Source organism: Anolis sagrei, chromosome 9 (genome assembly GCF_037176765.1).
Source record: "Anolis sagrei isolate rAnoSag1 chromosome 9, rAnoSag1.mat, whole genome shotgun sequence".
Classification (NCBI taxonomy): domain Eukaryota; kingdom Metazoa; phylum Chordata; class Lepidosauria; order Squamata; family Dactyloidae; genus Anolis; species Anolis sagrei.
This window is the reverse complement of record NC_090029.1, coordinates 32,678,919-32,694,686: the sequence shown is the minus strand read 5'-3', so window position 1 is coordinate 32,694,686 and position 15,768 is coordinate 32,678,919. Positions and strand designations below refer to the sequence as shown.

The 15,768-nt window shown below is 42.2% G+C and overlaps 1 protein-coding gene across 2 annotated transcripts in view; it reads right to left on the bottom strand.

Annotated features, from left to right (window-relative positions):
* Positions 1-2,796: 2,796 nt before the first annotated feature.
* TM6SF1 (transmembrane 6 superfamily member 1) overlaps positions 2,797-15,768 on the bottom strand; it is a 32,793-nt gene continuing 19,821 nt past the window's right edge. For both annotated transcript variants that reach the window (XM_060755215.2, XM_067471430.1), the window contains 4 exons: positions 13,834-13,938; positions 9,389-9,481; positions 8,994-9,113; positions 2,797-3,703 (listed from right to left, as the gene is read on the bottom strand). In XM_060755215.2, coding sequence (XP_060611198.2) covers positions 3,512-3,703; positions 8,994-9,113; positions 9,389-9,481; positions 13,834-13,938 — 510 coding nt within the window. In that variant the 3' untranslated portion in view covers positions 2,797-3,511. The remainder of the gene's footprint in view (positions 3,704-8,993; positions 9,114-9,388; positions 9,482-13,833; positions 13,939-15,768) is intronic.

The window sequence follows — 15,768 nt, the reverse complement described above, 5'->3', positions numbered from 1 at the left end:
CCTGGAACTAACTTGGCATTCAGAACCCTCATGACCAATCAGTCCATACTGGAGGTCTTTGGAGGGACTTATAGGAGTTGTAGTTCACCTACATCCAGAGCGCATTATGAACCCAAACAATGATAGATCTGGACCAAACTTGGCATGCATACCCGATATGCCCAAATTCGAATACTGGTGGGTTATGAGGGGAATTGGCCTGGATATTTCGGGAGTTGTAGATAGTGGGATTTATAGCTCATCTGCAATCAATGAATGCTGAATTCCACCAAAAATGGAATTGGACCAAACTTGGCACACAGAGCCCTCATGACAAGCAAAAAATACTGGAGGTATTTGGGGGAAAATTCACCTTGATTTTGAGGAGTTGTAGTTCACCTACATCCAGCAATGTGCCCAAGGTCACCAACCCTTCCCTCCAACTACAACTCCCGGAAAGGAAGGTCAGTCTCCCCGAAACCTCTCCAATAATCCAATTTCGGTATATCAGGTATGTGTGAACCCGAACATTTGTACCAAATTTGGCACACATACCTGATATACCGAAATTGGATTATTGGAGAGGTTTCGGGGAGACTGACCTTCCTTTCCGGGAGTTGTAGTTGGAGGGAAGGGTTGGTGACCTTGGGCACATTGCTGGCATCCCATTGCAGGTCTTCTCCTGCAGCTTGAAAAGCACTGTTCAAAATGAGTAACAGTCCAGGAGCCCTGGTTGATCATTCTTTCTCAATTTGAACTTTATGCAAGTGTGTGGTCAAGAGAGGAAACCATTAGGAGCCCTCATAAGAGAAGAACGTGAAGCAGAATATGATTTTTCCGAGCATGTCCAAACTGTTTTCAATCACTCGCACACACCTCTCAGTATAACTATACTTAATAATATAGCTGTATTCCAGGGCACTAATAATTTAACTGCATTGAATTGCATTAGATGAGTCTACACCAGGCATGGGCAAACTTTGGCCCTCCCGGTGTTTTGGACTACAACTCCCATAATTCCTAACAGCCTACCGGCTGTTAGGAATTATGGGAGTTGTAGTCCAAAACACCGGGAGGGTCAAAGTTTGCCCATTCCTGATCTATATGACCATATAATGATCCTGGAAGACTATTCTACTCAGCCAACGAGGGATCGCCTAAGTATGTAAGTAAGTATTATAATGTAATAGCTTCACTCCTTTTGCAGCTGTGATGTTGTAGCATTGATGTGTTTTCAATAATAAGTGAAATGACTGTTTTTGTTGCTTTTTAATGAAGAGAAAGTGTTTTTTAAATTTATTTATTTATTTATTTGCAACATTTATATGCCGCCCTTTTTACCCCGAAGGGGACTCAGCGTGACTTACTACACACACACACACACACACACAGAATCACAGAATCAAAGAGTTGGAAGAGACCTCCTGGGCCATCCAGTCCAACCCCATTCTGCCAAGAAGCAGGAATATTGCATTCAAATCATCCCTGGCAGATGACCATCCAGCCTCTGTTTAAAAGCTTCCAAAGAAGGAGCCTCCACCACACTCCGGGGCAGAGAGTTCCACTGCTGAACGTCTTTCACAGTCAGGAAGTTCTTCCTCGTGTTCAGATGGAATCGCCTCTCTTGTAGTTTGAAGCCATTGTTCCGAGTCCTAGTCTCCAGGGAAGCAGAAAACAAGCTTGCTCCCTCCTCCCTGTGGCTTCCTCTCTCATATTTATACATGGCTACACACACACACACACACACAAAATACATTATATTATTAGCATAGTACAATATCAGTATTAAATGTTACTATATTGTACTATACCATTATATTGTAATATTATTAGTAATATTACATATAGTATAAATATATAATTATATTATTATTATATTGCATTAATATAATATAGTGTGTGTGTGTGTGTGTGTATATAATACAAATATTATATGTATATACAATATATTATATTATTATATTATATTATATTATTAGCATAGCACAGGAGACAAGGTGAAATGTTCCCTGGCCCCCTCTCTCTTCACTTATTGCGATACAAAACCAATTGTATCAGTGAAATGTGTATATCTACAACCTGTGGCTTTCTCAGCTCACACAGTACTATGATTCTCCGTTAACTGTCATGGCTGCATCCTATAGAATCCTGGGATGTGTACTTTAGTAAGGAACTAGATCTCTGGTTGAGAGCTAAACTGTAAATCCCAGGATCAAGGGACTGGAGAACAAGCCCTATGAGGAGCAGCTTAAGGAGCTGGGCATGTTTAGCCTGAAGAAGAGAAGGCTGAGAGGAGATATGATAGCCATGTATACATATGTGAGAGGAAGCCACAGGGAGGAGGAGGGAACAAGCTTGTTTTCTGCTTCCTTGGAGACTAGGACACGAAACAATGGCTTCAAACTACATGAGATTCCATCTGAACATGAGGAAGAACTTCCTCATGTTCAGCAGTGGAACTCTCTGCCCCGGAGTGTGGTGGAGGCTCCTTCTTTGGAAGCTTTTAAACAGAGGCTGGATGGCCATCTGTCAGGGGTGATTTGAATGCAATATTCCTGCTTCTTGGAAGAATGAGGGTGGACTGGATGGCCCAGGAGGTCTCTTCCAACTCTTTGATTCTATGATTCCAAGGGATAGAAAGGCACTGTTGAAACTGGACCATAGAATAGTTTTCCTAGCAATTGGCTTCCAAATGTCGCTACTGCTGCACAACAGCTCTGTACTAAAGAGATTCAAAAGATAACCTATATACAAGCAGGCTCACCTTTGGAATGTGCAACATCACTGGTGAACAAGACAAAGATTTGAGTGTGTAACTTAGTGTCCAAACAATATTTATTTATCATGTCAGAAGCGAATTGAGGATACAGTTATAATGTATAGAAAAACCACAAACAAAGTTAAAAACTTGGCATTATACTAAATTTCCTTGGATCAGAAGCTGGCCACTTGGGGTGCCTCTGGTGTCGCTGTGAGAAGGTCCTCCATTGTGCATGTGGCAGGGCTCAGGCTGCATTGTAGTAAGTGGTCTGTGGTTTGCTCTTCTCCGCACTCACACGTCGTGGACTCCACTTTGTAGCCCCATTTCTGAAGATTGGCTCTGCATCTTGTGGTCTGTTCAGCACCTTCCAAATCGCCTAGTCTTCTGTTTGCCCAGGAAGGAGTTTCTCATCCAGTCTCAGCCACTGAATGAGGTTCTGGGTTTTAACCTGCCACTTTTGGACTCTCGCTTGCTGAGGTGTTCCTGCAAGTATCTCTGTAGATCTTAGGAAGCTAATTTCTTGATTTAAGGCATTGGCTTGCTGGCTGATATCTGCACAGAGTATGGGATTTGCAGCATGTCCAAGCAATGAAAGGTATGTACTTAACGGTCAACTCCAGAGTGACAAAAGCAAGTCTTGTAAAGTGCTCTGAAAGATGGGAGTCTTTATTTTCAGCACTGGTACATCAAACTATCACTTCTGTAATAACATCTTCCAGGTAGTTTTTTTTACAGGTAGTCCAGTTGCACCCATTTACACATCTGGCCTTCCTACTCTGCCTTCTCTTCGAGCTTCGCTTTCACAAAAAACTCTGGGTTCTGAACACACCTATAGGCCAACAGCTGAGGAAGGAGTCCATATGTTACGTTGAGTGCCAGAAACCACATTTTCCCTTCTTCGGGGACTCTGTAGATGTAAGGTGTCCTAGCATGTAAGGAAGCACCGATGTGTGAAAACTGGGCCTGTTTGGGGGGAGAAGATGTGTAAAGGTGAGACAATGCTCTGAAATATCACACCAATTGCCAGCTCTCACTTCCATTCTTGCTCACAGATTCCACATTTTCATAAAATGTTAAGCCATGGTCTATAATATATGATAATAATATATAATCTATATTAAAAAATGTAATGTCCGTTTGTGGGATTGACATACATCAAAAACCACTGGACAAACTGATACCAAATTTGGACACAATACACCTATCAGGGCAACGAGTGACCATCACTCATAAAACAAACTTAAAAAGCCCAAAAAATATAAAATACATTACAATGCATACGCAAACACACGTAAATACACATATACACAAATATATACACACAAAGCACATATACACAGTCTGGGCCACAGCGATGCATGACATGGGATGGCTAGTATATAATATAATAATATATAATATAAGTTTGTGTGTGTGTGTGTGTTCGTTTGTGCGATTAACACAACTCAAAAACCACTGGACGGATTGACACCAAATTTGGACACAATATATGTATCAGGCCAACGAGTGACCATCACTCATAAAAACACTGAAAAACACAGCAGAAGAAACTTAATAAGCAAAAAAAAACCATATATACACACATACATATATATACACAATCACACATATATACACATATACACAAAAATATACACACACATATACCCACACAAAACACGTATACACAGACTGGGCCACATGTGGCAGGGGACGGCTAGTGTGTGTGTGTGTGTGTGTGTGTGTAGATAAATAGATAGGTAGGTAGGTAGGTAGGTAGGTAGATAGATAGATAGATAGCTATACCCGCCACGCATTGCTGTGGTCAACTTTCCCTCCCTCTTTCTTTCCTTCCTTCCTTCCTTCCTTCCTTCCTTCCTTCCTTCCTTTCCTTTTTTCTTTAATTCTCTCCTTCCTTCCTTCCTTCCTTCCTTCCTTCCTTCCTTCCTTCCCTTCCTCTTTCCTTCCCTCCTCTTTCTTTCCCTTCCTCTTTCTCCCCTTTCGTCCTTCTCTACCTATTCTTGGACTGCAACTCCCAGCAGTCCTCCTGATCTATCTATCTACCTATCTATAGCTATCTAATCTGTCTATCTTATCTGGAGGATTGCTGGGAGTTGCAGTCCAGGAATAGGAAATGGGAAATATGCCGGGATTGGGATGCTCTCAAAGAAATCCAAGGAGAAGAAAGCTTGCAGCTTGGAAGCAGTGCATTTGGATCATCCTCCTCTCCTAAAGGGCCTGGTCTAGGGGATGCTGGGAGCTGTAGTCTGGAAGAGAGTGTGGATATGCTATTGTGTATTTTGTTTGCCGGGGGAGTCATTTTGCGCATGCACTGCAGTGTCATTTTGCTTTTTTTGGCTTTTTAAGTCTCTTCCGGTGTGTTTTTCAGTGTTTTTATGAGTGATGGTCACTTATTGGCCTCAGAGGTGTCTTGTGTCCAAATTTCGTGTCAATTTGCCCAGTGGTTTTTGAGTGTTGTTATTCCCACAAATAAACATTACATTTTTATTTATATAGATTACTAGCCGTCTCCTGCCACGCATTGCTGTGGTCCAGTTTGTATATATGTGTGTTTGTGTGTTTTGCGCATGCTTTGTAATGTATCTTTGTTTTTTTTGGCTTTTTAAGTCTCTTCCACTGTGTTTCTCAGTGTTTTTATGAGTGATGATCACTCGTTGGGCTGATAGATGTATTGTGTCCAAATTTGGTGACAATTCATCCAGTGGTTTTTGAGTTCTGTTAATCCCACAAACGAACATTACATTTTTATTTATATAGATATACTAGCTGTACCTGCCATGCGTTGCTGTGGCCAACCTTCCCTCTTTCTCTCCTTCTTTCCCTCCTTCCTTCACTCCCTCTTTCCTTCCTTCCTGTTTTTCCTTCTCTTCTTCCTTCCTTTCTTCCTTCCTTCTTTATCTCTTTCCTTCTTTCCCCCCTTTTCTTTCTCTTCTGCTGTTTCTCTTTTCTTCCTTCTCTTTTTCCTTCTTTCCCTCCCTCTTCCTCTACATCTTCCCACCTTCCTTCGCTCCCTCTTTCCTTCCTTCTTTCCCTTTTTTCTTTCCTTCTCTCCTTCCTTCCTTTCCCCTTCCCCCCCTCTTTTTCTCCTTTTTTCCTTCTCTACCTCTTTCCTTCCTTCTCTCTTTGCTTCCATGCTTCCTCCTCCCTTTCCTTCTTTCTTTCCTTCTTTCTTTCTTTCTTTCTTTCTTTCCCTCCCTCTTTCTTTTCTTTCTTTTTTCTTCCCTTCCCTCCCCCTTTCTTCCTTTTTTTGTATTGTCATTTAGCTTTTCATCATTTAACTTTTTGGAGCTTTTAAGTCCCTTCTGCTGTTTTATTCAGTGTTTTTATGAGTGAAGGACATACATTGGGTTGTTAGGTGTCTTGTGTCCAAATTTGGTGTCAATTCGTCCAGCGGTTTTTGAGTTCTGTTAATCCCACAAACCAACATTACATTTTTATTTATATAGATAATATAATATATAATGATAATATTACATACTATATAATGTGGTCTACGTTGGCCATAGTTTAGCTACAAATTGTCTCCTATATAATAAAGCCCATCAGAGTTGGGCCTCATTTACACTGCCATATAATGCACCTTGAACTAATATACTTTATTTATATTCCACTCTTATGTCCCTGAGGGGACTCGTACTGGATTACAGAATACATATATGGCAAACATTCAGTGCCGTTGTACAATTAACAACAAAGATAGATCATCACTAGGGCATCCAGCGGCAGCACACTGTTGTATAGCGGCTCCAGGGTATTTTGGATTTGGCCGACGGTTGTTACAACATGGACATGAAGTTGTGTGTTTATTTAATTCTCTAAAGGAGAAGGTTGGAGATATTTGCCCCTCGTTGCATAGAAGGCAGGTAGGAGGACTCATTATCATTCCCTGGGACATCTAAGGACATGTACAATGAGAAGACTCTGGAGCCAAGGAATATTTTTAGCATATACAAACATTTAAAGATAGAAGCCACAGCAGATCACTCTGGATTGTCCCTTGGCTTTTTGTCTCCATCTGTTATCCTCTGCTTCAACTGCATTTGTATTTAACCAATTTGTGCCCAGTCTCAGGCATGGGCAAACTTGTTTACAGAATTGTTTACAGAATTAGCATACAGACATGGGCAAACTTTGGCCCACCAGTTGTTTTGGACTTCAACTCCCACAATCCCTAACAGCCTATCGGCTGTCCTCCACAAACACCATCTTGCCTCCCACCCAAGTGAAGGTTTTCTTTCATACAGGGACAATTCCATCCTAGATTTTATGTGTTTCCTCCACCACAGGCATCCCAGTGTTTCTTACTCTCTCCATTAGTATGGAATTTGCATGACCCCACTCACTGTCTTTCCCTTAACCTTTTCCTATTATTTTCTATGGCACACAGCAATCAGAGGTATTGATCAGCAACTGAACATACTACAGAGGTTTGGGGAGAATTCACCCTGATTTATAAGAGTTGTAGGTACTGGGATGTATAGTTCACCTGCAATTTAAGAGCACTGTGAACTCCACCAACGATGGACCTGGAACTAACGGCACACAGAACCCCCATGGTCAACAAAAAAATACTGGAGGTCTTTGAAGGGATTGATAGGAGTTGTAGTTCGCCTACATCCCTTAACCCGTTCCTATTATTTTCTATGGCACACAGCAATCAGAGGTATTGATCAGCAACTGAACATACTAGAGAGGTTTGGGGAGAATCATCCTGATTTATAGGAGTTGTAGGTACTGGGATGTATAGTTCAGCTGCAGTTTAAGAGCACTGTGAACTCCACCAACGATGGACCTGGAACTAACGGCACACAGAACCCCCATGGCCAACAAAAAATACTGGAGGCCTTTGGAGGGATTTATAGGAGTTGTAGTTCGCCTACATCCATAGCGCACTATGGACCCAAACAATGATGGATCTGGACCAAAGTTGGCATGCATACCTGATATGCCCAAATTTGAATACTGGTGGGTTTTGAGAAGAATTGGCTTGGACATTTTGGAGTTGTAGGTACTGGGATTTATAGTTCACCTGCAATCAATGAGCACTCAGAACTCCACCAAAGATGGAATTGGACCAAACTTGGCACACAGAGCTCCCATGACCAGCAAAAAATACCAGACATATTTGGGGAAAATTCATCTTGATTTAGGGAAGTTGGAGTTCATCTACATCCAGACAGCACTGTGAACCCAAACACCGATGGATCTGGACCAAACTTGGAACATATACTCAATATGTCAAAATTTGAGTACTGGAGGGATTTGGAGGGAACTGACCTTCCTTTCTGGGAATTGTAGTTCACCCATAACCAAAGAATCTGTGACCTCCACTGATGATGGACCTGGACCACACCTGGCACACAACCCCCATTGACTAACTCAATTTACTGGAGAGATTTGAGGGGACCCACTCACCATAGTGGGAGTTGTACAGCCTGAGAGCACACTGAACCCCACCGATGATGCATCTACAGCAAACTTGCCCAACATAACAAACTTTAAGTGCTGATTGAGTTTCCGGGGTTAAACTGACATGGTGTGAGTTGTCGTTCACCCACAACCATTATAAATAAAATAAACACAGCAAACTGAGATTAACCTGAGAGTAAGTCCCATGGAACACAACAGAACTTGAATAGATATGAATAGGATCAGGGATGAGAATAGTGTGATTTGCCTGATGTTGATAGACTACAATGCTGAACCCCACCAATGATGCATCTAGAGCAGTGATGGGCAACCTTTTGAGTTTGGTGTGTCAAAATTTGCCAAAAACCTGAGCATAACTTGGGTGGGGTGTCACTTCGAGAGAAAAAACCATAATTTTACAATATTTATAGTTTAAATAAGAAAAATGTATAATCCATGCTGAGATATGGAGTGAACAATGCTCAAATGTGCAGATGTTAAATTTGTAGAGTCTTTTACAAATTTAAGGATGGAATTAGATTGGTTCTTATAAGGTGTATTTCTCTGTATGCAGCCGCATGTGGCCGCGTGTCATCAAAAATAGCCATGCGTGTCAGTGCTGACACGCGTGTCATAGGTTCACCATCATGGATCTAGAGCAAACTTGCTCAACATAACAAACTTTAAGTACTGATGGAGTTTCTCAGGGTTAACCTGGTATGATGTCAGTTGTAGTTCACCCACAATCTTATGCATTTTGTACGATTTAAAAATGACTTTTTCAAATAACTCAAGCAACGCTGGGTATTCAAGCTAGTAATAAAGAAAAAGCCTTTGGCAATACCTGGGCTAATGCTCCAGCATGTATAAGGCTTAAGTCAGGCATCCAGGAGCATCCGGGCACAAGCAGGCCGTAAAGTGAGATCATGTAGCATGGTACCGAATAGAACATATAAATCAGCATCTACACATTAGAAAAGACGTTAGCGAAGATCCCGTGCTGAATAGCTTTCTATATGCATGGGATATTGATGGAAAGGGGATCCAGACTGTTTCCCAGCCCATTTCCCTTGCACCTCCAAAAATCTTCCTCCCAGTTCCATGTATATTTGGAATGATCCCCAAGAAGGCTGACTTTAAAATTTAGCTAACAACAGCATGGAAAAGTGTGAACGTACCCATGCTTCCTCTCCTAATTTTTGTGCCAAGACACAATATTTAACTTTTTGCTCTTCTTACCTGAAGTTTGGGATAAGCAGAAGGATCTCTGATATATGGCTCATGATGCTGGCTGTAAAGTCGGCACAGCTCAGCAGGGCAGTCCAAGGCAATCTAAAGGGAAATCAGGTTGGATTTAGGCTGATAGTTGATGTAACGCAAGCATCTAGAAGCCACCGATTCGAGTCATCGCCATGAAGCCCTAATGTTGATTCAGACAACCTTGCAAACAAAGAGCAGTGAAAGAGAAGAGAAAAGGTGGCATCTGTTTACTTAACAAGTACCATAATCCAGACATGGGACTAGATATAGCTATATCTCATATCATGATAACTACGAGGGTTGAATGAAAAGTAACGCCTCCACCTTCGTAACTCTTCAACAGATGGTATGCGGCAGGTACTGGCTTGTTCAGTAGACTCTCCTCTACAGTTCCATTTTGGTGGGAAGCCTTAGCATTGAATGGTTGTGTTGTTAAAGTGCGAAGTATGGAACCCTGCACAGACAGTCAGTCAATGCGACTTAAGCAACGTGCAGTCATTGAATTCTTGACAGTAGAAGGTGTCACCCCAAAAGAGATTAATCAGAGAATGCAAGCTGTTTATGGTGATTGTGTTGATGTGAGTACTCTGCGTCGTTGGGCAAGTAAGTTTAAAAATGTTAAGGTGACACCTTCTGCTGTCAAGAATTCAACGACTGCACGTTGCTTAAGTCACATTGACCGACCGTATGTGCAGGGTTCCATACATCGCACTTTAACAACACAACCATTCAATGCTAAGGCTTCCACCAAAATGGAACTGCAGAGGAGAGTCTACTGAACAAGCCAGTGCCTGCCACATACTAGTACTGCCATTTGTTGAGGAGTTATGAAGGTGAAGGCATTACTTTTTATTCAACCCTTGTATATTAGGTTTTGGGTTTTCTGGGCTGTACGGCCATGTTCCAGAAGCATTCTCTCCTGATGTTTTGCCCACATCTATGGCACTCTCAGAGGTTGTGAGGTCTGTTGGAAACTAAGCAAGTGGAGTTTATATATCTGTGGAATGTCCAGGGAACCACCTAAACGGGGCTCTCCAGGCCAATGGAGACTCCACCACAGACATCAAAAGAGCTGCAAGTCCATGAGCAAGACATGAGAGTCAAGACAAAGACTCACCCAGAGGAAAAGTGTTCTTACCATACATCAAGGGAATCACTGACCACATAGGGAAGCTGATGAAGAAACACAACCTACAAACTATCTACAGACCCACTAAGAAAATCCAACAAATACAAGGACAAGAGGGATCCTCTCACCTCTGCAGGAGTCTACTGTATACCATGCAGCTGTGGATAAGTCTCCATAGGGACCTCCAAATGCAGCAGCATTGCCCAGACACGAATCAAGGAACATGAAAGGCACTGCAAATTAATTCAACCAGGGAAGTCAGCCATAGCAGAACACCTAATGAACCAACTTGGACACAGCATATTATATGACAACACAAAAGTGTTGGACCACTCTAACAACCACCATGTCAGGCTACACAGAGAAGCCATTAAAATCCACAAGCAGGTGGACAATTTCAACAGAAAGGAAGAAACCACGAAAATGAACAAAATCTGGCTACCAGTATTAAAAAATTCTAAAATCAGGACAGTAAGTAGAGAGCAACACTCAAAAAACAGGGGAATTCCAGATATGAAAAAACCAGGGCCAGCTAACATCTCCCAACAAAGGATTCCCCCAGGCTGGGAGCAGCCAGGATTTGCAGCTGCAAGGCCATTAAATGCTAATCAAGCTGACCAGTCGCAATATTCACATTTGCCTCTAACATACAAAAGTTTTTTTTCTCCTACCTTGGACATTGCACAGATATGCTAAAACCCCACTTTCCGAGTTTCCAACAGACCTCACAACCTCTGAGGATGCCTGCCATAGATGTGGGCAAAACATCAGGAGATAATGCTTCTGGAACATGGCCATAAAGCCTAGAAAACTCACAGCAACCCAGTGATTCCGGCTGTGAAAACGTTCGACAATATATTAGGTTTTTAAAGTACAGGATGGTGCTGTGTTATGTTTATCTCTGCAGAGTAATGTGACAGTTTCTGTAGAAGTGTATGACATTTGCCTTGTTTGTACGCTACTCTTCCCCCAAGGGCAGTGTTTCTCAACCTGGGGGTCGGGACCCCTGCAGGGGTCATGAGGAGGTGTCAGGTGGGTTGCCAAAGACCATCAGAAAACACAGTATTTTCTGTTGGTCATGGGGGTTCTGTGTGGGAAGTTTGGCCCAATTTTATTGTTGGTGGGGTTCAGAATGTTCTTTGATTTTAAGTGAACTATAAATCCCAGTAACTACAACTCCCAAATGTCAAGGTCTATTTTCCCCAAACTCCACACAGTGTTCACATTTGAGCATATTGAGTATTTGTGCCAAGTTTGGTCCAGATCCATCATTCTTAGAGTCCACAGTGCTCTCTGAATGTAGGTGAACCACAACTCCAAAACTCAAGGTCAACCAAACCCTTCCAGTATTTTCTGTTGGTCATGGGAGTTCTGTGTGCCAGGTTTGGTTCATTTCCATCGTTGGTGGAGTTCAGAGTGCTCTTTGATGGTAGGGGAACTATAAATCCTAGCGACTCTCAAATGACAACATCAATCCCCACCCCAACCCCACCAGTATTCAAACTTGGGCGTATTGGGTATATGTGCCAAATGTGGTCCAGTGAATGAAAATACATCCTGCATATCAGATATTTACATTACAATTCATAACAGGGGCAAAATGACAGTTCTGAAGTCGCAACGAAAATAATTTTATGGTTGAGGGGTCACCATACCATGAGGAACTGTATTAGGAAGGTTGAGAAACCCTGCCCAAGGGATTCCTGGATTTGAAAGGGAAGCAAATGAATCAATTATCTCAGCTTGTAGGAAGAAAGGTGGGGTTCGGCCTCTGAGGCCCCATCCACACTGACATATAATTCAGTTTCTGAATCCAGATGATGTGCTTTGAAATGGATCATATGACAGTGTAGACCAGTGTTTCTCAACCTTCCTAATGCCGCGACCCCTTAATACAGTTCCTCGTGTTGTGGTGACCCCCAAACATAAAATTATTTTCATTGTTACTTCATAAATTGTGTTATCTATTGTTGTGTTAATATTGTATATTATGCTCTTGTGGTTTTATATTGTATATCGTTGTTGATTTTTATTCTTGTTGTAAACCGCGTTGAGTCGCCTGTTAGGCTGAGAAACAGCGGTATACAAGTAAAGCAAATAAATAAATAAATAAATAAATGTAATTTTGCTACTGTTATGAATCGTAATGTAAATATCCAATATGCAGGATGTATTTTCATTCACTGGACCAAATTTGGCACAAATACGCAATATGCCCAAATTTGAATACTAGTGGGGTTGGGGAGAGGGACTGGTTTTATCATTTGAGATGTGTACTTGCTGGGATTTATAGTTCATCTACAATCAGAGAGCATTCTGATCTCCACCAATGATAGAACTGAACCAATCTTGGCACACAGAACTCCCATGACCAACAGAAAACACTAGCAGGGTTTGGTGGGCATGGATCTTGAGTAAGGGAGTTGTAGTTCACCTACATCTGTGGACTCAAACAATGATGGATCAGGACCAAATTTGGCACAAATACTCAATATTCCCAAATGTGAAAAGTAGTGGCGTTTGGGGGAAATAGACCTTGGCATTTGGGAGTTGTACTTGCTGGGATTTATAGTTCACCTCCAATCAAAGAGCATTCAGAACTCCACCAACGATTGAACCAAACTTGGCATACAGAACTCCCATGACTAACAGAAAATACTGGAAGGGCTAGGTGGGCACTGACCTTGAGTTTTGGAGTTGTAGTTCACCTACATCCAGAGAGCACTGTGGATTCAAACAATGATGGATCAGGACCAATCTTGGCACGAATACTCAATATGCCCAAATGTGAACACTGGTAGAGTTTGGAGGAAATAGACCTTAACATTTGGGAGTTGTCATTGCTGGGATTTATAGTTCACCTACAATCAAAGAGCATTCTGAACCCAACCAACAAAGAATTGGACCTAACTTTCCACACGTAACCCAGATGACCAAGAGAAAATACTGTGTTTTCTGATGGTCTTTGGCGACCCCTTGGACACCCTCTTGCGACCCCCCCAGGGGTCCCGACCCCCAGGTTGAGAAACACTGGTGTAGACTGATATAATCAAGTTCAAAGCATCTGGATTCAGAAATTGGATTATATGGCGGTGTAAATCGAGCCTGACTCTCTGGTCACTTGCTGACCTCCAGATCTTTCATGACAGCAACTCCCATCTGTCTTTGCAAGCAATTGGGGATGGTGAGTATTACAATTCGAAAGCAACAGGAAGACCACACCTTTTCAATACATTCCCGCTGCTTTGAAACTAAACATTTGATGTCATTAAGGTCTGTTAAAAACAAAACTTACCATGCCTCTGAACAGGCAAAAACCCGTCGCCAAAACAAAGTAGACCGCCAACAGTAGGTCTAAAGGTCTTCTCCAAAGTCTCTTTTGCTGCGCTTTTTGAATTGCCTGAAATACAATTTCCAGAGTGGTAGCTGGATTAGTCCGCTACTAGAGAAAGAGTCTTATAGCATGTTACGAGGGTTGAATGAAAAGTAATGCCTCCACCTTCGTTACTTGGGTTTGGATGGGAATATTTTTAATAAATCAAACGCAGAAATAATCCTTAGAATGTGCTCTTTAAATACCACTATTCACTTTTCCACATAACCACCAGACAATTGGATACATTTCTGCCAACGATGAACACGTTTTCTGAAACCATCACGGAAGAAGTCGACACTCTGGTGGTTAGATTTTGTTCATTTTTATGCTTTCCTCCTTTCTGTTGAAATTTTCCACTTTATAACTTCCAAAAATGTTTGCCTCTTGATAAACAGGAAATAGCTATCTGTTTGGGTCTGCTGAATAGAATGGCTGGAATCAAACCAAGGCAGGATATTTCACACTGCCAGCATAGGAAAGCTCTAACAACAACAGGACGCAAAAACCATGCCAAAGGAACACCGTCACTATAAACACGTACCTCCTCCCATCATAGACCTTTTCACATCAAATTATGCTCCCTTTTAAGAAGTGCTTCATAACATTGGCAGCAGAATGCAACAAATGCCCTTTCTACACTGCCATATATTCCATATTATCAAAGCAGATAATCCACATCTCCTTTGAACTGGATTATATGACTCCACACTGCTATATAGAATCATAGAATCAAAGAATCAAAGAGTTGGAAGAGACCTCCTGGGCCATCCAGTCCAACCCCATTCTGCCAAGAAGCAGGAATATTGCATTCAAATCACCCCTGATAGATGGCCATCCAGCCTCTGCTTAAAAGCTTCCAAAGAAGGAGCCTCCACCACACTCCGGGGAAGAGAGTTCCACTGCTGAACGGCTCTCACAGTCAGGAAGTTCTTCCTCATGTTCAGATGGAATCTCCTCTCTTGTAGTTTGAAGCCATTGTTCCATCGCGTCCTAGTCTCCAGGGAAGCAGAAAACAAGCTTGCTCCCTCCTCCTCCCTGTGGCTTCCTCTCACATATTTATACATGGCTATCATATCTCCTCTCAGCCTTCTCTTCTTCAGGCTAAACATGCCCAGTTCCCTAAGCCGCTCCTCATAGGGCTTGTTCTCCAGACCCTTGATCATTTTAGTCGCCCTCCTCTGGACACATTCCAGCTTGTTAATATCTCTCTTGAATTGTGGTGCCCAGAATTGGAAACAATATTCCAGATGTGGTCTAACCAAAGCAGAATAGAGGGGTATATATGTCAGTGAAGAAGGGGCCTAAGTGTTTTCAGAACTGTGTTGCTTGTAACATCCTGAACAAAAACATTGTGTTGCCCCAAAAAAACAACATCAAGCAGCTTTGTGACACCTTCCAAAAAAAATACAGATTTGTTGTTGCATTGTTTTGTTATGACATTAACTTCTCTCCTGACATTTCGTCTGCATCTATGGCAAGGATCCTCAGAGGTTGTGAGGTTGTGAGGAACCTCACAACCCTGAGGATGCTTGCCATAGATGCAGGCAAAATGTCAGGAGAGAATGCTTCTGGAACATGGCCATATTGCCCGAAAAACCTACAACAACCGAGGGAATGACTTATTACTTTCTCCATCAAATACTTTTTCAGTCATAGAATCATAGAATCAAAGAGTTGGAAGAGACCTCATGGGCCATCCAGTCCAACCCCCTGCCAAGAAGCAGGAATATTGCATTCAAATCACCCCTGACAGATGGCCATCCAGCCTCTGCTTAAAAGCTTCCAAAGAAGGAGCCTCCACCACACTCCGGGGCAGAGAGTTCCACTGCTGAACGGCTCTCACAGTCAGGAAGT